At 53.9% G+C, this 21,964-nt stretch overlaps 1 protein-coding gene across 5 annotated transcripts in view; it reads right to left on the bottom strand.

Moving 5' to 3' along the window:
- DIDO1 (death inducer-obliterator 1) overlaps positions 1-21,964 on the bottom strand; it is a 52,259-nt gene that overhangs the window by 6,012 nt on the left and 24,283 nt on the right. For 4 of the 5 annotated variants that reach the window (XM_032606021.1, XM_032606018.1, XM_032606019.1 and 1 more), the window contains exons 6-16: positions 21,147-21,359; positions 20,142-20,355; positions 11,003-11,480; positions 10,596-10,755; positions 9,698-9,814; positions 9,436-9,540; positions 9,037-9,172; positions 8,287-8,815; positions 7,473-7,626; positions 6,647-6,736; positions 5,644-5,839 (exon numbers count right to left, since the gene is read on the bottom strand). In XM_032606021.1, the coding sequence (XP_032461912.1) occupies positions 5,644-5,839; positions 6,647-6,736; positions 7,473-7,626; positions 8,287-8,815; positions 9,037-9,172; positions 9,436-9,540; positions 9,698-9,814; positions 10,596-10,755; positions 11,003-11,480; positions 20,142-20,355; positions 21,147-21,359 (2,392 nt within the window). Of the gene's footprint in view, positions 1-482; positions 4,897-5,643; positions 5,840-6,646; positions 6,737-7,472; positions 7,627-8,286; positions 8,816-9,036; positions 9,173-9,435; positions 9,541-9,697; positions 9,815-10,595; positions 10,756-11,002; positions 11,481-20,141; positions 20,356-21,146; positions 21,360-21,964 lie in introns of those variants that run through there. The other variant, XM_032606022.1, reaches the window with a different exon arrangement.

The following is a 21,964-nucleotide window of genomic DNA, read 5'->3' as shown; positions in this document are numbered from 1 at the left end:
ACCCACTCGTGCTAAGAGGAACGGCTTCTTCCAGAATGTCCTCTGCCTGCCCTTCTGATGACACTGGTGACTCAGGGGAAGGAGGAGCTGGGCAAAGGAGGGCGTGGAGACAGGAAGGCCAGGCCCACTGCACTGAGCATGGCATCCAGATGGTTCTGCTCAGATGTGGAAGATACTCTATCAAGTTTGCTTTCTAATGAAAGTGAGTTATTTTAACTTAAAATAGTAAATCTCTCACTCACTGTAACAGCCACTTACTGAATAATTTACAGTTCACTAATATCCAGTTTGGGGCACAGTCAATAGCTCAACTGGCTCTCGTGGCCCTTTCTGGACCGACTGTCACTGACACGGCCCCAGAGCTGGCAGAGCAGGTCCCCAGCCGAGCCACAAGCTGGAGCCTTGGCCAGCTCTGTGAGCAGCAGCAGAGGAGGAATGCGCTCGGCCACGTGGGCGGGGGTGGGGAGGGCTGGGGAGCCCCGGCCAGGGGCGTCCTCTCAGCAGCCCAGGGCCCACGACTGTCCTCTGTCCTCAGTGCAGATGGGCTATGCTACCTCTGAAGAGCTAAACCTCTAAGGTGCCAACACCAGGGTCTGCGGCATGAATCGCGTTTCAGGTCAAAGACGCTGTGTGGGGAGGCTAAGTCACAGCGTTAAATCCAGGGAGGTGGGGTCCTGTCCTCGGGGGGTGTGCCAGCCCTACAACTTGCAACAGCTTTATATGCTTCCTAACAAAAATGATATATCCCAGACTTGGCAAAATTCTCTAGACTCTACCCTTTGTGGTCACAGGCATCACAGGTGAAGTTATGATTAAATTACTTAACATTTACATTTGTTTCGAAAACAGTTAACTCCCTGGAGACCGGCACCTAACGAAGCAGCTAGTACTTTTAAATGCTTTCAGCTCTCAACTGCTTCATCTACACACAACCGTAAGCGATCTAATACAGCTCGAGTTGGAGGAGTGTTAGTTTTGAATTTCCCCACTAATCTTCCCCAGGATTTTACATTTAAATTGGGCTGTTTCTGAAGCAGTCAAACCTTATCTGCTTCACCTGTGCACGTTATGGCTGCATGGAGACTTGAAATGTAACTAGCACCGTGGAGATGACTCACTCGTGGAAGAATATGATTCACTGTGCTACCGGGGCCTCGGCAGTGACCGTCAGGGAGGTGAGGGCACGTGTGGCTCTACCCCGCTCCGCACCCTCACGACAGGCGCCTGGCAAGGGCACGCTGGACACAAAGGGCTACTACCACTGGGGTGGTGGCAGGGGCAGCTTTCCCCTGTAGGCCCCATTTTCTGCCTGGGTCCCCTGTGGGCGCGCCCACTGTTGAGTGTGAGCCCCGGAGAGGAAAGGGCGCCCCGCTGGCTGTGTGCAGAGACAGGGCTCCCGCTGGGGGCCCGGGGCGCCTCCCCGGCTCCGCACAGGGCCTCTGTCCCATGGTTACAAGCGGGGTGCTTACTTACCGACCTCCCTTTGAGGGTAGTGGTGAGGCTTATGACTCATCAAGCAGATGAGAACTAGGTGGGAGGCCACTGAACTATCATTTCCAGGCAAGGGGTACCGATCAGACTGAGCACCGGGGTGTCGGCACCCCTGCCCGACCCCCTCCAAATGGCGGGAGAAACGTGTCCACAATGTCCGGTGTGGATGAAACAAGCCTTCTTAGCTGCATGTAGGTCCCCGAGTCTTCACGGTGAAAGGGTCAGCCCCAGACCACCCGTACAGGGAGAGAAGTGGACAAACCCAGGGACGAGGGACAGCTGAAAAGGTGTGTGTGGATTTCCTGAGCCAAGACCCAAACCAGGATCTGTGCCCAGGTGTGTCAGCAACAGGGCCGCGGGGGAAGCAGCCCCCATGCACCTTGGACGTGGCACAGCGGGGGGACAAGGTTTAGTTTTAATTAATAAACCAGATGAAAGCTGTCCAACTATCAAATGAGGCTTTTACCCCTAAATCTACCTGGAATGCTCCACTATTCAGTATTTAAAGTGAACACCTTCTTATGGTCTGAGTCCGACAAGACAAAACGTCCACACCTGCGGGAACAGAAACTGTGCTGGAGTTAGCAGCAACCGTCCTCAAAGAGGACTTGGGCAGAGACCCAGCAAATACAGGGAGAAGTAGCTGCCCGCCCGCCACACTCGGCTCCCATGCAGACTTCGCCCGCTCCCACTCTTGGGTCCCTAAGACCTGTGCAAAGCCAGGGCTCCGCGTCCCAGTGAGGAGAGCGCCGTCCATCCGTCTGCCCGCCCGTGTCCAGGAGCCCCCAGCACAGCACCGCCACCTGCACAGCCAGAAGCACACTGGCGTCGGCTGAGGCAAAGTAAGGTGGAGACAGTCCTCCGTCACAGTGCACCTGGATGGGCACCAAGAGCTACCAAATGGTTCAAATTCAGACAAACAATGACCAGTTTCCATGAAATATTTTTATTGATTTCAAAGGAGAGAAAAGCACTTTCCATTCAGCACGATTTTGCCTTTGATTACAGCATCCGTACACAGCTATGCACGCAGAAACTGAAAACGTGCTTACCTGACAATATTGCGAGTCACGGAAACGGTCTGCTAATTTAGGAAGCAGTTAAGCGTGAGGACAGAAGGCAGACACCACGGATGGAGCCAGCCTGCTAGAGAATGGCCCTCGCCCTGCAATGCCTCGGAAGGCAGGTCCCTGTCCTCTGCTCAGGGTGGTCCACACCTTAGATGCCTGAGGGCCCTCGACAGGCGCCCCCCCCACCCCCTCGGGAGGGCCGGGCGCCCTGGCCTAGGCCCAGCATCCCATCTGACTGGTCTTCCTTCTGTGAATAAAGCCCCTAGACGCGCGGACCAGCTGAGACCCGAGTCCCCAGGGGTGGAGCCCCGTCAGTGTGCGTGGGACTGAGCTGAGCCGTGTCCACAGTGGAAGGACTGTCCGCTGGCTCAGAGGGACGCGGGCCTCCCAGCCATCCTCCAGGCTGTGTGACGTGGCGACAGCCTGGCGCCTCTGGGACAAGTCGAGGGAGCCCGGGAGGACAAAAGGCCCTGGAGGCAGACTGGGCTCGGATGGGCTCTGTTGCCGTGCAGGGACTGGGCTGTGGGTTCTGCGTGGAGACCACCCCGTGTCCACCATCCAAGCGTGGGGCGGAGAGGACGCTGACCACGAGCAGGCCGCGCAGGCCTCCCCGGCTCCGCACATGGATTCAACACCTCGTGTCCTCACCTGCTTCTCAAGTGAGCCATACTGTCAAAATCTACGGGGCTCCCAAGTCCAGAGACGGACGTGCCGAGTCAGGCACTCTCCACCCCCACAGGCCTGCCCTCCTCCTCCAAGAGGCCCGCCCACTGGCGGGCTGCCCGAAGTGGGAGGCCTGTGCCCCACCGAGGCCTTGGGATGGAGATGCGGCCGGGTCAGACCTTGACTCCACGCTTACCGGCCCTGCGACCTCAGGCAGTGACAACCCTGGGCAGTGCGGGCGCTCCCTGCTGCGGGGCTGACATGGGGGGTCAAGGGTGCTCCCCTCAGGGTGCGGGGCCAGCGCTGCCAGGCAGCATGTGCTCAAGCCCACTGGCTGCTCCATCGACGGACACGGCAGCCCCTCAGACTGGACCCGTGCCGTCAAAGGATGCTGTGCAGAGACAGGAGGAACACCCCCGGCCCACCTTCCAAACACACACGCACACACACAACACGAGCCTGGGACACATGGACGTCTGTACCCAGGGAGCGCCAAGTCACGCTACAAACGTGCGAAGCAGCTCAGGCAGGTAACGTGGCCTCTGGGGCCAAGGGAGTCTGGCTGATGTGCAGGTGTACAGAACACACACAGATGTTAACGTCAAACAAAGGTAGCAGGAGAATTAAAAATATACATACTAAATCGAGCGAGCTGAGATTTAGAAGCTCTTCGATTAAAAGTCTTTAAAAGTTTATGGTAAAATTTCCCATACAATCACGTTTCCAAAATCCCTCTTCCTACTTGATTTTAATGAAACCTTCGTTCTCTATTGTGGATGAAAACCCGCAGGCCTTTGAGCATCCCCTTCAGGAAGTGACAGCCTTGGGAATGCAGGTGGAGGAGTGATGTCCACTCCGCTGGTCATCAAGTGTGGTCACTTAGCAGATGAGATGAGCACCCTGCCCAGCCTTCCTTGTCCCCGTGTCACCCCAGAACACCCAGCGCGGCCCCCTCCCTCTGCCAGCCAGGCCCCAACCCAGCACTGCACCAGCTCCCGCCGCGGCTCCAACTGGGGCTCCCCTCGGTGGCCCCCGCGCCCCTGCCTCCTCACCACGCCTGACCTCAACCACCTCTGCCCCACTCAGGGTCTGTCTGTGGCCCCGAACCTGGCAGCCCCCCTGCTCGTGTGACAAGGTGCACCGGGACGGAGTCAGGCAAGACCCCACCGCAGGCTCTGCAGGTGGAGCCGTGAGAGGGGCTCCAACACGGGTGAAACAGGGCTTTGTCACCTCCCAGGTCCCGCTGCTACAGACACGCAGAGTGTACATGTCACAGGATCTACGCTCACACTAGGCCCCGCACAGGCTTCCGCCCTTGTGACTGACCGGAGGCTCCTCATGGTATCGGGAAGTCGGCTTCACCACCATCACCGCTGCGTCAGGAACACGGCGTCCAGGGAGCCAGCCAGCACCCCAGGAGCTGCCCGCCAAGAACCTCGGCCACGGCCCTCCCTGCTGCCCATTAGGCGGCACCGCTGTAGCACGAGGAGTGGGACAGCCCCCCGGAGAGCGTGGCTTCTAGCGTGTTTGGCACTGAGACAGTTCCGTGTGTTATGTCAGGGAACACGAGCCCTGTGGTCACGGGGACCGACCAGGACGCTGGGCCCAGCCGCAGAGCCGCTGGGGCGCTGGCCATGGACACGGAGGCACCGGGCGCGGGCGTAGCCACCGCCTGTAGAAGCAAGTGCTTCAAGAGCGCTGACCGCGGGTTACACTCAGCATCTTCTAGGCTTAGCCATTTTTGGGGGCGTCACGGCCAAGGGGAGACTCCCATTTAGGCATCTTTCTGCGAGACTTAAGTCCCATCAACTTCTCAGGGTTAAGACGAGTTGGGTCCCCAGAGACCACGTCCCCCTTGGAATCACCCTTAGCTCCCTTGACAAGCCTGAACTTGCTTTCTGGTCAGCCTGTAAGTAATTCTTTAGGAGCAGCACTTTCTAAGCAATGAGTGAACAGAAAGTGGTCTGCCAAAGATAAGAACTCGAGCAGCAGATTTCAAAGTGACTATTTCTAGAACTAGTTCCTGTCTCAACGCTATTTCTCGTTTCTCCTCAAAACGAATGCCTGTAGCGAAGAGGCTTGGCCTGACGCCTGCAAGGAGGCAAGCCCGCAGGCCAGGCCCAGGCCCCGCCCTCCCGGCACTGCCCAGCTCCTGCCACCAACACCCTGCTCACACGAGGCGGGCGGGCTCCGGACAGGTTTGTCCCTCTTCACAGGACTTTTCTAAGACAATTCACACCTTCCTCAGGGGACCTCCGGTGCCACCCTCCACTATCCAGGAAGTCCCATAGCTTGACGCTACTTCACCCCTGCTCCCAAGTTCTGCTGCCAAAGGCCGGGTCTGGGTGAGGCACACAGCTCGCTGGGACTGACTCCGCAGGGCGTGGGGGGGACGTGTGGGCAGAAGGCTGGGGCCTACCTGGTCCCTCAAAGGGCAGGAGTTTGGAGGGCACAGGGTCCGCGGCGCTCAGCGGGATCAGGTAGAGGTCTTTGACGTGCCTACTGTTGTTTGCCACGACGCCGAAGCGGCCGCGGCTGCTGAAATAGGAGTACAGAGAGATGTAGGCCACCTCCTCCTCCTCCGTCGCGGGGTGGAAGCGGATCAGACACAGCTCCTGCAACAAACAGAGGGCGGGGAGCATTGACCTGCGGCCTCTCGGAAAGGCAGCCGCTTCACCTTGCACCTCAGCCCCAAAAGCAGGAGGGAAGCGAGGAGAGAAGCAACCAGCTCTGATTCTGACTGTCACATCCCTGCTGCCCAACACATCAGAACAACGAGCTAGTGAAGAGGACACAGGCCCGAGTCTCAAGACTGCTGGGTTTGATCTTGGTTTCGGAGGAACCGCTTTAAAACTACTTAGCCCCACTGTCCTCAACACAGAGCCCACCTCCTGGGGCTCTCGTACTGATGGGGTATTCTGTGTGCAGGGCCAGTCTGGGGCAGTGTCTGACACAGAGCTAAGTGACCACTAAGCGTGTGATGAGCTGCCCGCAGCTCCGAAACGGGAGGGCTGAACTAGACCAGGGTTGTAACCCTTCTGTGACCCCAGTGAAAACAAGAGCCCCTCCCCCAAAGAGCACTGCACACGCAGACACACAGCTGCGGCGGCATTTCAGGGGGTCAGACTCCAGCCCAGCCGCCTCCCCCACCTCTGCTCCATCAGCTCAGACAAGAAGGGACAGAGCGTCTGTATTTCTAACCCTGAACGGCACATGCGCTTTCACAAAGCTTCCACCGTCATGCTACGCAGACACCCCTTCACAGGTTAGCCAGCTATCAACTTAAACGTTCACCTGCAATATCTCACGAACTAGAGACATCTCAAGTATTAACGTGCAAGACGAGAAGTCAAAGAAAGAGCCGTGTGTAAACAAACCCCTCCTTCCTTGGGTGCAGAGATCATCAGACTGTGGGCAGGTACCTTAGACACTGAAGATCTGAGTTTGCCAACGTAATCCCAGACTGTCTTTGGGGCAATCCTTCCGCCGATGTGAATCGTGTCGGGCAGGTCCTAAGTGAAATGAACTCTGATTAAATGGCCGGTGGAACCGTGGCGGTCACAGAGAGACCCCAAACTACCCGAGATTCACAACTAAGAAAACTGCAACTATCCCAAACAAAGCACCAATAACTGTGTCAAATGTTGCTTCGCTGACTAACATCCGCGATTATGAGTGACCAAACCCAAGGGTGGCAGGAGGATAAGCTTCTGCTAAATAGGATGACAGTTAGCAATATGTTTTACTGTTGTCTTTTATGAACATACATAAAGATCCAGGTATGTCTCAGAAGTGACTGAGCACTCACTCTCTGTTAAGTCTGAAATGCTAGTGCTGTTTTGTTAATTTTGAAAAATAAAAGACCTGTCACGTGTGCCCCTCCACACCAAGGCAGGTCATGCGTGTCTGGCCACACCTGCAGTGGGCACACGCACACCCAGGTTGGTTTTGCACAAGCTCTAGTGAACAGAGGGAGAAGGAAGACAAGCTTCAGCTTTTTCAGAAAAGGTGGAGGGTCTGATTTCTCATTTGAATTTTCGCCACTGTCCAAACCGCGTAACCTGCTGACTCGGCCCGGCAACCCCTATTTTGCCTTCAGAGGTGCTTGCGTGTCCAGACACTCAGTAGGAAGGTGGTCACACGCCTGACTCCAGCGCGGGACCAGAGTGCCCGTGGAAAACGCGTGCACGCACACACACGCACGCGCACACACACACACACACGCATTCTCTCCCTCCTGGTTCTAACCTCACTGAGATAATCAAAACATCCAGAGACAGGATACGCCTTAGTGACAAACTTCGCTACACTCTGCATGTTAATAAATCCTTTCCAAATGGTGCCAAGTCGAGACAAAAAGAGGGTGGTATCGCCTTCTGGAGGGGAGCGGGACTCTGAGATGCTGTAAAACAAAACCACAGAAAATACGTGAATCTTTCTCTCTGCCCAAAGAATCCCCAATATTTATTTATTTATTTAACGTGTTTATAAAAGCAAAGTGAATTCCTGCAAGTTTTGATAGCTTACTTTTTCCAATTAATTACCTTAATCATAATGATATAAACACATTCTGGTCAAAGAAATATAAACTACATAGGCAATAAACTGGATGGCTGTAAATTTAAATTCCAGTTTTCAGGAACTATATTTCTAAGGTGATAACTAGTCATCCTAAAACTGAAGCTTTAGGGCTTCCCTGGTGGCGCGGTGGTTGAGAGTCCGCCTGCCGACGCAGGGGACACGGGTTCGTGCCCCGGTCCGGGAAGATCCCACATGCCGCGGAGCGGCTGGGCCCGTGAGCCATGGCCGCTGAGCCTGCGCGTCCGGAGCCTGTGCTCCGCAACGGGAGGGGCCACAACAGTGAGTAGGCCCGCGTACCGCAAAAAAAAAAAAAAAAAAAAAAAAAAACAAAAACTGAAGCTTTAAAAAAACGCCTTTTTAAAATAGAAAATTGAGGAGAGGTGGATTTCAGAGCCGAACGACTGAATCACTCATTACTGCTCCTGTTCTTCTGAAAGCAAGGCCACAGCTCAGCGGCTCAGACCACACACGGGGGCCGCACCTGATGCTTGGCGACGGTGGGACCGACAGGAGGTATCTGGGCTCGGGCGACGCGGACGGCTTGGCCAGGATGGACTTGGGCACCGTCACGGAGGTCGGCACAGGCTTCGGGACGTCCTGTCGGGGCTCCGCTGGGTGGGCGCCGTCTGGGCGGGCTGCCGAGGGAGCCGTGCCCGTGCTCGGCCCGCCTGGTGCAGTCCTGGGGTCTCGGCCGGACACCGTGACTGTGGTGAGCACTCCGCCGCCCCCAGGGGCCGGGCAGGGGGTGCCTTCCAGGGTGGAGGGCTCGGGGTGGCCGTCCTCTGGAGGCACCGGGAGGGACCTTCCCTCCAGATGGGCGCGAGCAGCGCTTTCCAGGTCTGGCTCCGAGGCGTTTTCAGGCAGAGTTTCTGGTGCCGCATCACCGGCTGAGCTGAGAGCGGGCTCAGAGGCAGAGCTGTCATGCTTGGACTTTGAGTCCTCCTTCTTGGCAGAAGTTGACCACTTTTGCTTTTGTGGAGCTGGCTCATCTTCCGACGATGGAACCTGACCTGGAGAACAGAAGGAAGGCCTTCGTGAGAAATCCCACACGTTCGAGAGCAAAGCCTGCCCGTGGGTAGACAGACGATCACTGCTTTAAAACACCACCACTATAAAGGCAAGGGCTCACTTCCTAAGCCTGAAGAAACGATTCTAGCCTTTCCACTGTGTAACCTGGTTTGAATGCAGCTGTCCCGAGAAGGGTCTCCAGTCTCCCCCAAGATCTGCTCACCTGTGCAGATCTTACAATTCAGGTCAAAGAGGTGCGCCCGGTGCTGCCCGGTCGTGTCCTGCAGCATGCTGCCGACAAGGTCCAGCAGCGGTGCTGCACTCCTCTCGGGGGCCGCCCGCACCGATTCTTGCTGTTCCTAAAGCACAAGAAGCAGAGAAGGTCATTTCTCTTTCACCCCCTCTCCAAATTAGCAGCACCCACGGAAGAAACATCTCACGTGATTAAGAACCACTGAAAAAACAGAAAAAGGACTACTGAATACAAGTACTTGAGAAGCAATACAACTACACACACTTGTGTCAGCTCAGTGTCTTGCCCAGTAATTCAGGCACCTAACAACATCTGGAACGGGATCATCTTAGTCAATTCTCGTGAGCACTGGAAATCCTAAACGCTTACATCAGAATCTGACACTGGCGGAGAATCTTCCATATCGGGAAGAGTGTCCTGTTTAACGGTTGGCTTCTTAGTCTCATTATGCAATTTAGTTCTGGACTCCATCACCTAAGATGAAAAAGACAGACAAACGTGAAGACTTAGCCCTTCTTTCCCAAAGGGACTCTCTCATGCCAAAGGGCTATTAATTCACTCTGGGGTGGGGGCGGGGGGCGCTGGTGTCAGGCTTCTGGCACCCGCAGCGGCCTCTCCCGTCGGCACTCACAGGCTTTGACGATCTCTCTTTCCACATGGAAAGCTCTTTGGAGACAAGTTCTTCTGGCTTCATTCTCACAAGTTTTGCCAAAGAGATTTCTTCACGCAGAACACGATGGAAGAGCCCCTGTAAACAAACATCTCTTGTTCACTCGTTCCCTCTAAGAGGGCTTCCCTCTAAAAGGGCTGCCCTGGTGGCGCAGTGGTTGAGAGTCCGCCTGCCGATGCAGGGGACACTGGTTCGTGCCCCGGTCCGGGAAGATCCCACATGCCGCAGAGCGGCTGGGCCCGTGAGCCATGGCCACTGAGCCTGCGCGTCCGGAGCCTGTGCTCCGCAACGGGAGAGGCCACAACAGTGAGAGGCCCGTGTACCGCAAAAAAAAAAACAACAACAAAAAACAAAAAAACCCCTCTAAGATACTAGAGAGGATGTGGAGATGGGCAGCAAGGCAAGCCCCTGCCCCGCAGCAGGACGAGGGCCCGGAGCATCCCATCGATGCTCAGAGAACAAGGGCCCTGAGGTCGGGCAGCTGATCTCGAGTATCCCGCCGCACTGACCCTGCTACAAAGACCACTTCACAGAAAACACAATCGACTGAAGAAGGTACAGTGTTAGGGACAAAGGTAGAAGAAATCCCTTCTGCCAGGGGGTTAACAAGGCAAAATGGAAAGTCAGAGTATGTGCCCTGCTTCTAAACACAGGTAAGAGGTCAAGAGGCCGATCCAGACAGCGTGGGCCCCGGCAGGCACACAGGCGCGCAGGTGGCAAGAACCTCAGCGGGCGAGCGCCTGGCCCCACGGAAACAGCGTGCCACTCACCCACAGCTGCAGGGGGACCCACTGCCCTAACCCAGGCCTGGGCAGCACCTGGCCAGGACTGCCCCCTCTCCTGACGGTCGGACACACACCTGGTTTTTGGGGTCCTTGAGGTTGAACATGAGGCTGCGGTACTTGCTCTTGTACCGATTGTCTGTGACTCGGAACAAGTTAAACATCTCCTTCTCGATGTGCAGTGCAATTTTTCCTACTTCATTTTCTGTCATGATTAAGTCATCGCTGTCAGTGACTCTAGATGGAATGAAAAAAATCTCATGGTAACTGCTGCACTTACATGCCATGTGGGATCTCAGCTCCCCAACCAGGGATGGAACCCCAGTGCCCCCTGCAGTGGAAGCGCGGAGTCTTAACCACTGGACCACCAGGGAAGTCCCACATGTGACATTTTTCTTAAACAGCGGGGCCATCATGAAACAACCACCCTTTACGTGGAAAACTTTCCACTTTAACATATAAGAAACAAAGTGGAACAGCCCACCTTTTCCACAAGATCTCCTTCAAGGAGCGTCTTATGTTTTGCCGAATTTGAGAATTTGGCTGTGACGAAGCAGGGCTCGCGGGGCCCAGGCGTCCCGGGGCTGGAGAGGCCAGGGGAACCGAGGTGGGCCCAGGCTTCCTGATGGCGCCCACCGAAGCAGCGGAGCTGGGAAACTTTCTGGAAGCAGACGTGGCAGCAACAGGTGCCAGCCCTGCCTGCTTGGCCGAGGGAGCGCTGCCCGAGGGGGAGGGGGCAGCCGAGAGCCACGGCCTCTTGGGGATGGTGCCCTTGAAACCCGTTGGCGTCTTTTTGATGGCCGGTTTGGCTGCTGCCGCGTTTGCAAAAGGAGGGGACTTCTTTGGAAGGAGATTTCTGGGCGAGGGTTGCTTGCCGCCCCCCGAGGAGCCTGGAGGAGCCGCCTTCTTCGGCACCGCCGCCACCGCCACCTTGGCCTCTGCGCGTCTGTCCTCCTTCACGGCTGCAAAGGAGAGGAGCCCGCTTAGTGAGGTAGGGGTGCAGGGGACCCCACACAGCACGTGCACCCGAAACCAGCAAAGCTAATAACCCGGCATCACTGAGACAGATTTAAAGTAACTGTTAAATTCAGAAAAGGAGTGTAAAAAGGGCTACCAGCAACATTTATGATAGCGAATATACTTTGTTTCAGAGAGAAATGCTTTACTATTAAAACTTTGACTTCAACCGATAAACCAGTAAGCTATCAAAGGCCTGATTTAAACCATTAGCTTAGCTTGGAACTCGAAGGGCAAATTTTGCTGTATCAAGAGAAGGTATAGATTTCAAAGACCACTCTCATGGAGAGTCCCAGTGCAGTTTTTGGTGAACAGGAGCTTAGAAAATCTTTCCAGGGTGGATCAGACACATTCTCTTCGAATACATATCCAAGCCCCACCTCGGGGGCCCGTGGGGCACTGGAAGGACTAGCGAGAGTCCACCCTGGGGTTAGCGGCTCACAGGTGTTCACCATCCTCTTGGACAAAAGTCAACTGGACGTGGTGACATTAACAAAATATAGAATGTTGGCAGAAAACTGCAACATGGGGGGAGACCAGTTATTTTTACACTAGGAGCTGGGTGGCAGGAACGCCACCTGCTGTCATTCACACCCCTCTAGCTGCAGCTTGCTATTGGGTAAGACAGTAGGTTAGCACTTTCAACGCAAACAAGGATTACAGCCAAAAGCTAAAATGAGTCTTTGTGTCAGTACTTCGCATGGACTGATTACACCTAATCCCGTATCAAACCATCAGAATTACAGTCAGAGGCAAGCAAGGAGATTCATCCTAAGACCAGTTCCTCAGTCTTAGGGGCGTGCGGCCCAGCAGAGGTACGTGGGGAGCCGTGACTGAGAGCAGGGGCGTGTTTCCAGATGGCCCCGCTCAGGCCCACCGCCCAGAACGTCTGGGACCCAGGGCAGAACGGGGTGGGGGTGGGGGCAGGCAGGTCCAGGGAGCAAGCCAGGAGAGCACAGGGACACCACCTAGGGCCACGTCACACCGGACCGACGGAGAAGCCGCCTCCCCAGGTGCAGTTCTCAAACTACCCACAGCGCAGTGAGCCCCTAGATTCTAAACGGGAGACTTCGAGATACTCTAGCAGCCTTCCAATTTTACGCAGGGCTTGAAGACCCACCAATTCCAGCCAGCTGCCGGTGCTTCTTGCAACTGTCCTAGTGAAGCAGGGAGAAAATCTGAACTCTGGGAAGAGAGGTGAGAGCCTGTCTACAAATAAGGCCTGACCCCACAAGAGCCCCCAAGGCGTTCACAGCCTACACCCCGCATGACCATCCTGGCAAAGGGCCAGAGTGCTGCCCTCAGGACTGCCTTCCTCCAGCACTGTCAGGCCAGTTCAGCCACAGGTGTTAAAAGTCCAGGGACCGCAAGATTTTTCCATTTCACAGTACAGGCGAAATTACCAAACTTTACAAAGTTTGCAACAGCGCTACACACATCCAAAACTTAGAACCATGTTAGAAGTACCTCATTGTCATCAAGCAACAACCCTGACTGCAAATCTATTTTCATCTCACAGAGCACCCCCCGACCTCATGTCCCCTTGTCCACTGTGTCCCAATCACTGGCCCCACATGTGCTGGCACCCCCGGGCTATGCTGTCCAGGCTTTCCCAAGACCACCCACTCCCTGCTGAGCAGCCCTTTCCCAAGACCACCCTGCTGGCTGTCACCCATGTCCCGTCAGCAAGTCACAGCTAACAAAGTAGGAACTGGGGACGTCACAGGAACTAAGACTAAGTACTATGATTCTACGTATATTATTTCATCAGCTCAAATCCATATTCCTAAGGCGCTACCATACCTCAGTACATGGAAACTTATCTTTACCAGCTCAGCCTTGGCTAACAGGGTCCACAGCACCTAATCTGGGCGGCAGGGGGGGGGGGCGGGGGGGGACGACTGCTAGAGCTTAGGTTAAATGAAATGGACAGCCCCTCTTCTTGGGGAAAGGAACGAGAGTGGAGTGGAGCAGGACGCGGTGCCAGCTGTGACTGCCAGCAGGGGATGAAGGAACCCGTCAGGATTAAAATCGAGTCCTAAGACCAGCTCAGTCACTGACTTTTTACAAACTTTGCTGAGATTTTAGTAGCACACTTTTAAACAACTGTAAAAAGCTGGCCTAAGGTGCTTCCAGAATCCTCAGTGAGGCACCCATGATGGGGCCTCAAACAAATCTTATCATGTGACATTTACATTGTTTCAAGTGACAATTCCTGTTGACTTCGAAAACATTCATTCCCTAAGATCAACGCTTCCACTGGTCTAACCGGTGTTTTCTCTCATTCAGGGAAAACAGAAGCCAGGAGCTTATTTTTAGGACATTCACAGTACAGGTGATTAAAGTGACCTGCTATCCAAGAGAGGTTAACAGTAAATGAACGTAATCTATTTAAAAAGCAGGGGATGGCTTTCCTTAACCATTATGCTGCTCTTCTATAAAATTAGCTGCTTCTGGCTTTTAAAAGTCAACTTTCATCATCCCTCACCTGCATCTCAGAGCGTATGTAAGTATAATTACATAAATAAAAAGTTGGTAAGATGTGGGAACTGGTGGACCCCAACAGCAAGTCAGCTCTGTCCCTCTCCTACTTTGAGGAAAAATGCTCAAAACAGAAAACAGTTGCATCTGGTCCCACCGTCAGCTGGATGTGGGTTAGCTGCTTTTGGAATGGCAGTGACACCGTGTAGTGCCAAAGTGTCTGACAGTGACAGAAGCATTACTTCTGAGCAGAGCTAAAATCAGATTTGCAAATTCATCCAAATTCCCTTTTAACTGTATTATGTGTATACATTCACAGAAGAGCAAGGCGTAACCAACAAACCACGAAGCACCAGTTCTAGAACAGGAAAGCAGCACACCCCCATGGTAGAGTGGCTCCAGCAGTGGCAGGCCCCCAGTGCTGCCAGCTCGAGGCAGGGTGACCACCTGCCCATGTGCCGGACAGACGGCCTCCTGGGAGTGTACACCCAGTCTGGGCCATCCCGGGGTCTGCCTACGGGGAAAAGAGTGGCCCAAGCTCCAGGCCAGGTGCTGTCTTGGGGAGCAGATACAGGAGGAAAGGCTGGCCAGTGGCCATGCCACCGCCCCAGATGACGTCGTTTCTGCTGGGTCTGGCCATTGGTTTATACTGGAAACGAGTTGTTTGTGGTGAAGCCCGGTAGGAACCAGGCAGGCCGGTGCGCTCAGGGACCAGCAACAATCTAATTGGCTAACTTCCCAATAAGCATGAAACTGGGGGCCTTGCCACACGGCAGGGTGGGCCGTGGTGCTATGGCAATGCTGGCCACTGGGTGGCACTGGTGGGCCTCGGTGGGGACAGGAGGAGACGGGAGTGGAAGCTGTGTTACTCCGAGCAGCCAGTGCTGTGCAGCAGAACGAGGAACCGGCGCCGGGCAGGAGCCCGAGTCGCACAGCATCGCGCGGCCCCCGCCCAGTGACAGCCGTTGCCGGGGTGGCCCCTCACAGGGGCCGGTGAGAAACCCTGAGGGACGGTCACTGCTTTATACCTTTTGTCCTGCCCCAAAGAGGTGCCAATTTACCCTAAAAATCCCCAGATATGAGACTTTCAGTCACACTGACACGATGGGGAGTAGGGGGAGAGACACTACTCAGTAGGATTGGCTGTAAATGCCAAAGAAATCAAAGAGCTTCTTATGTGACCAGGCGCCAAGCAAGCCCACGTGGTGCAGGTCGGAACGTCCCCTCCTGCCCCCCCCCCCATTCCCACAGGGCCCCAGATCCACCCAGGCTCAGTGGTGAGGCCGAGGCGAGGCAGCTACCGTCACAAGGCCCGGGCAGCGTAACGGGACCAGCCAGGGCTCAGAGGACACAGTGGAGCAGCACGGGCTGGGGGGAGTGGGCTCTGCTCACTGTGACATCAGCTCTATTTTCAGCTCAGCCTGACACGTGTACGAAAACGTTTCTCATTCCAACTTTGTTTCTTGGCTGTCAAGGCGTTTCCTAGTGTGAAAATTCAAGTAGCGAGAGAGACATTTTGCTTTTGTGCCTTTGCTTAAATATCCTGCAGTGAATTATTCCTGGGGAATTAAAGTTGTTTACACAGAAACAGAGAGAATCCCCACTGAAGACTTGGGAGGCCTGATCTCCATCTCTGGGGCCCTCGCGCCAGCTGCTCTCCAGCGCTAAGGGGTCTGGATGTGGGTCCACAGCCAAACTGCCGTGATCTGGGGCTACACAAAGCTTGTCCAGGTTGACTTTTTTCTTACTGATGTGCAGTATCTGAGCGACTTACACCTCAAGAGAGGTGCACAGAACTGGCCATAACAAGCTTGCAAAAAACCAAGTACACCTCCGGAGGCAAACGGACTTTTTCAGTTTCACAGATTTTGAAAACCAAAACCCAATTCATGTTGGACTGGTAATATATGGAAAAAATGGTCACATCATCCCTCAGCATGAACCACGAGAAGGAAACGGGGCCGAGGCTGTGTGTGAGGCAGGCGTTCCACTCTCCTGTCTACGCCAACTGGACTGGTGGGGACTGGCCGCCAGACCTGAGACTCAGCTGGAAGTAGAGCTGCTGCTTTCCCTCACTTCCAAAACCCGCCAACAGGCACTTTCACCACTCTGACAAGGTCCAACTTTAACCGTTATCTGTGCCTGCATCATCTGCTACTTCAAGCAACATGATGGGGCCGGGGGCGTGTTAAGACTCTGGGGCACAGAGCCCGCGGCACCTGCTGACCCCGGCGGGTTAAGCGGCCGTTACCTTTGTGCTCGTCTCGCTGACGCCTCCAGGTGCATGGCAACGCCCCGACCTTCGTTGACAGAAATCAAAGTGGAAACCCTTCTTATCGATCTTCCAGGTTTACTTCTTTAACTTTCAGAAGGTAAGACTATGACTACGTGCACGGTGACGTGCAACACGCAAAAAATCAAAAACATTACTTCACAGCTTCAAATATACCTGAGACTCCTACACCGTGTGGGAGGGTTTACAGCTGCATCTTCAAAAGAACCCTCGGGACTCGATGCCACCTAAGGGACTCTGCCGCGGGACCGCCTGTTAACAGTGCCACAGGAGAGGCAGAGCCCCAGAGGCCACATGAAGGCCAAAGGGCAGGTGAGGTGAGCAGGACCAATCCTGCTAGAAACTTCTACCCACCCCCACCCCCGCTAAAGCACAAGAACTAAGGGGGGCAGCCAGGATACATCTGAGGGTCTCTGTCAGAAAAAGTACATGTACATGCGAAACCTCCCCTGCACTAATTTTCTGAAGTTGGCTATTAAAAAAAAACTGTAAAAAGTAAAACACTTAAAAATACGAGAGAATGTCAATGACCAAGAAAATTCCAGCTATTTGGATAACTTTAAAAACAGCTGTCAAGGTAAATCCTTATCAGGACAAGTTTGGTTCTCTCTCCAAATGGGGGGAGGAGATTGGTGAGATGTACAAGGCTGCTTTGTCCCCACCCACATTTTTTTGCCACTGAGGATCTGGAAGACAGACAAAAACAGCTCGTGCAGCTGATAAAACATGCCTCTCCCACTGTTCCATTTCTACCAAACACCCCTGGGTCCCGGGCACCCCCCCCCGCCCCGCCCATCTATCTCACCGTGGGGACTTGTCTTCTCTTACTACCTGTGAAGCATGCTCCCGGAACCCACACCAATCCCTGTGAAACCCGCGTCCCCAGATCCACTTCGCCATAGCACGGGGACCGGACATGTGGCACACGGGGACCACGGGGCAACGCTCGCATCGGGGCAGGACGCTAACACATCACTGGACCTGGGTGCACAGGTTCTGCAAGGGGTCCCCATTTCAATTCTCAAAGCTACATGAAACTGCAGAAATCTGATTTTCCAGTCAAACTTTGTTCAGGTCCCCAGAGTTTTAAGTCATCTCACGGCCATTTAGGGAGCCCCAAACATGGGGAAATGTGCCTACGCCTATCACAATTCCACTTCCAAACCCTAACAAACCAGGGACACTTTCGAAGAACGTTTTCAGCCCTCTTCGTGCCTGTGCCTGGACAGTAATGAGAGGCGATGGAGAGGAAATGAAGAGGAACCATGAGGAGGAGTAAGAAACACAGTGACCTGGGGGGAAATAAAATGGCAATTGTTTCCATGAGTTACACTGTTTTTGTTTTCAGAAACTCTGAAAAATTAAAAAAAAAAAACTCATCAGAGAACAAGTACGTGTTAATCCCACCACCCTGAGGACCTGAAGATCTACTGACTGTCCCACTAGAGAAGGTCAGAGCCTCTGTGTAGCAAGGTCTTGCCCGTGACCCTCATGAAGGGCTGCCTTGAACCCACAACCCAAGGCCAGCGCCGATGGCCTGGGAGAAGGGGGTGGGGGGCAGAGCACCTCCAGGGGCAGCACATTGGCTGCCCATGGATCTACCCAAGATGTGACCTGAATCCACGTCAACGTGGAAAATGCCCCCTTCCTAAGAGCTGTCCCAGCATCACCTGCACCCAGAAACATACCACACTCTGCAGCCAGGGATGCAGGCGGGGGCCCTGGTGGGGATGCAGGGTTCTGCTGAGTGTGTGCGAGGGGCCCCCTCCCATTGTGCCTGTGTGTGGGGACCCGGGGAAGGTCCACAGCCACTGCCACTGTCAAGTAATGGTTTGGGGAAGAGGCAGAGGCACAGCTGCTACTCACCGAGGCTGAAGTCGGGTGTTTACCAGTGACCTTTTACACTCCTCCCAATCATCTTTTGGGAAGATGACATTTCTGGGATAACAGAAAATGATCAGAAGCAACTAGCTCAAAAGTATGTCCCTTATGCAGGCTAGAAGCTGTGGCTATCCATCCATGTAGTTCTGAGACGTGAATGTGCTGCGAAGGTGATCAGTGAGGAGCTGATGTGCAGAGAGGGAGGGTGGGGCAGAGGGAAGAGAAACCCCGCCTGTGAGCAGAGCCACCACCTCCTGGGGGCAAGTCTCCCCGCCCCTCCACCCCAGTCTTCCCTCAAAAACCGGGAAGTCAGAACTGGGGATAAGTAAGCACCCACCCCTCCCGCCAACTTTCCTTTCTCACTGTGCGCCCTACATCTGACTCCACACTCGGAGCCTGGGGGCAGTCTCCCAATTCTGGTCAACAGAGATGGAAATTAACTGAATTGAAACCAATCACCCAGGGTTTTGTGGCTACACCTCGGTTTTCCTTTTATTCTGTCACGTGCCTATAACCAACTGAGAACATTTAGCACAGGATTCCAACGTGACTGCTCCCCACCCCTTCCCAGCTGGGCGATGCTTATATTTAGGTCCATTCGTAACCCCTGTAGAGGCGCTACTGTGTAGAGGTGCTATAACTTGATGGGTATTTGCGACACGTTGTTAGCATGAAGTTCTTGGTTCAAACAACCTGAGGTGTATTGAGACTCATTTTAATACAGCAACTGGTTAACTCTATATTTAACCACTCACTCCAAAAATCCAAAAATAAATAAAATAAAATAGATAAATATGCATATATATACACACACAGTATTGCTTTGCAGTTTACTTGCAACTCCGTTTCTTAGGTCTTGGGTCATTTACATTCTCAAAATGCATCTAGTTATGCAGTTTTCTAGCCACACTACATCCATGAGGCCTCCCCTCAGGCCATTGGCCTAAACAGCCGGCTGAGAGGAGCAAGCAGCGTGTGGCTATAACCCTGGAATTTGGGGCCATTTAACCTCTTGTGCTTTTAAAAAAGTTGCAAGAGTATAAATAAAAGAGAGCATAAATAAAAACTGAACACAAAATGACCTTAACCGAAGAATAAGATGTGCCCCAGAGCAATTTAAATTTCTAAAATTTAATTTTGGAGAATGAGCTGAAAAAATGAAGAAAGAGAAAAGATTCAAGCTGCATGATCTCATCTGGGATTGCAAAGGTCTGTCTGAACTTGAAGCCTGGGGTGGGATGACCCGGCAGTGCACGCCAAGACTCCTGGTCTGGGTGCTGCTCAGAGTGGAGACGCTGTGCTCACTTACCTTCAAGCACAGGAAGCAGGGTAAACGGCCTTCAAGACTGGCATGTGTGTTTATGTTGTGTGTAGTATGTGAATTGGACATAAAAAAAATTCCGGTTCCGTCAAAAATAATGTAACTCCTGAAACTCATGCTTCAGTTGAAAATCAGCCACAACACTACTGTGCTAATAGTAATAGGTTCCCACAATATACAAGGAAGTGAGCGTCACGTGTGCTGGGAGCAGACTGTGTGGAAAGGCCCCCGCGTGGAGAGCCCACGCGGTGACGGCGCTGTGGTGAACGTCTGGATGACGGCGGACCTTGAGTGCCAGGCAGCGCGCCCCCTTGTCAGATTCTGCCGAAGACACTACACATACTTACCAGAGACTGATAGTAAAGAAAAGCGATTAAAGACATCAATCATCAGAGGTGAGACATTCAGCAATGGGGCTCGTACAGCTTTCTGGAAACACTGACAAGAAGTCCCGACAGACTAAGGATGGGCACGCGGGGCTCAGGAGGCCTCCTGGACTTGGGAAAGGGCTTTGATCTCTGCAGGTGCAGCAGAAAACACGGCTAGAACTCCTAGCTCTGGCGAGGCCCGAGTGCACGGCCGTCCAGAAAGACCGGGAAGGGTCCAGAGCTCCCCCCGGGTGATACATACATTTATACAACAGTGGCGGCCAGGGGGCAGCAGTCTTTTCTGGCTTTACTGCATTGTAATTGTGGTCGCTGGCCCAGGACGGCGTGCTGCTCTCACAGGTCGGCTCCTTAGCGAGGACCTCACTCCTTGGAGGGACCACCGCCACCTTCTTTGCTGTGTTCTCCTTCTTGTCTGGAGCCAGTCTCTTGTGCACAGAAGAGATTTTAATGCCTGCCTGGATAATCAGTAAAGCCCCAATCATTAATGAGGTCAGAAATTAACCTTTGCTCATTTCACTCTGCAGTGAGGGTCACGACTCAATCAGCTCCTGGGCCATCCTAAGCCCAATACACTGCATCTGCTCAGCAGGGGGCTGGCTCCTCCCCCACATCCAGCAGGCCCGCATCAACATCCGAGCAATGAGAAGGTCCCTGACGGAATAACCCGTCATCCTAGCATCCTGATGAGGTGCTAGGCCGCCAGGATAACCGAGGGGCCATGGAGTGAGGCAGTGAAGCAAGGCGGAGAGCACGGAGGGCCGGGGCCCTGTGTGAGAATGCGCCCAAGTAACACTGACAGGCAGGAGCTGCAGACACAAAAGCACGTGGAGAAAGGACAGGCGTCCAAACGACATCCCTGTACCCCACCAGGAACTCAGTGCGGCACCCCCAGAACCCACTTGCCACCCCGCTGCCTGCGCGTCAACTCCCCACACAGACTCCAACAGGGACCGCTCTCCTCCCGGCGGGGCTGGTGTGTGGGTGGAGAGCTATTCCATGCAGCAGCCGGTTCCCATGTTTCTATCAGTTAATCCCTCGGCTAGAGGCGGAGAAGGAAAACATGAGAACACGTGCCTATTTGTAATGCTGACGAGAACACTGGTGGGCAAGGCGGAGGGCAGTGTGAAGGCGCCTGCATCCCATCTGGGCCTGTGTGCCCTACACTCTCCAAATCAACCCACCGAGCCCGTAACCTCCAGACGCTTTTGGTTTCAACTACACAAATGGTTGGCCTCAGTCAACTCACCTGAACGCTACATTTCTGAAGAATGATTTTTTCCGGCTTTGTCTTGGGTTTCTCTTTAGGTTTTGGTTTCTGCTCTTTCCCTGCGCTCAGGAAGCGCATGGTGGCCGCGGCGTGTTTCAGGATACAGTCGCTGCTGCAGTAGACAGAGTCGGGCTGCGCCACGCTCGAGCACCCGGGGCCAATGCATCTGGCGGCACCAGGCGCCTCTACGACCTGCAGGGTCAGACGCGGCTTCAGTGTACTCACCCACTTTGGTGGGTGTGGCACTCTGTAACACAACTATTCATGGTACCGAGATGACTGCTTTTAATCGTGTATGAAAAAATTATGAATAAAAATGTACCTTTGTTTATTCAAAACACACAAATCTACCTCCCGAGTAAGGCCCTCAAGTTCTTAACTTCCCTTCATGCCACGCATGAAGGGCAGAACTCTAAGGGGACCCCGGCACTCGTGCTGCACACTTCTGAACACAGTGGGATTTCACACCACAAGTAGGTTCCTTTATCGGGCAAATGGGCAGGGATTTTACCAACGAAATTAAGATCCCAAGTGAGAGGATTGTGAGTTAGTCCAAAGGGTCCAACTTCATCAACTGAAAACCCTTAAAAGAGGAACTGAGCCTCCAGAAGAGAGAGGATTCCACTGCTGCCTCTGCTGAGAGGGCGCCCAGGCCTAGGCTCGGCGGGCAAGGTTGTGAGACGACACCCAGGACACCCAATTAAACGTGGGTCTCAGAAAAAACAGATAACTTTTTGGTGTCACCATGCCACAAAAATTGCCCGGGACATATTTTACATGCTAAATCAAGTCAGAGC

This window comes from Phocoena sinus, chromosome 15, assembly GCF_008692025.1.
Source record: "Phocoena sinus isolate mPhoSin1 chromosome 15, mPhoSin1.pri, whole genome shotgun sequence".
In the NCBI taxonomy this organism is placed as follows: Eukaryota; Metazoa; Chordata; class Mammalia; order Artiodactyla; family Phocoenidae; genus Phocoena; species Phocoena sinus.
This window is presented reverse-complemented; position numbering and strand designations above follow the sequence as displayed.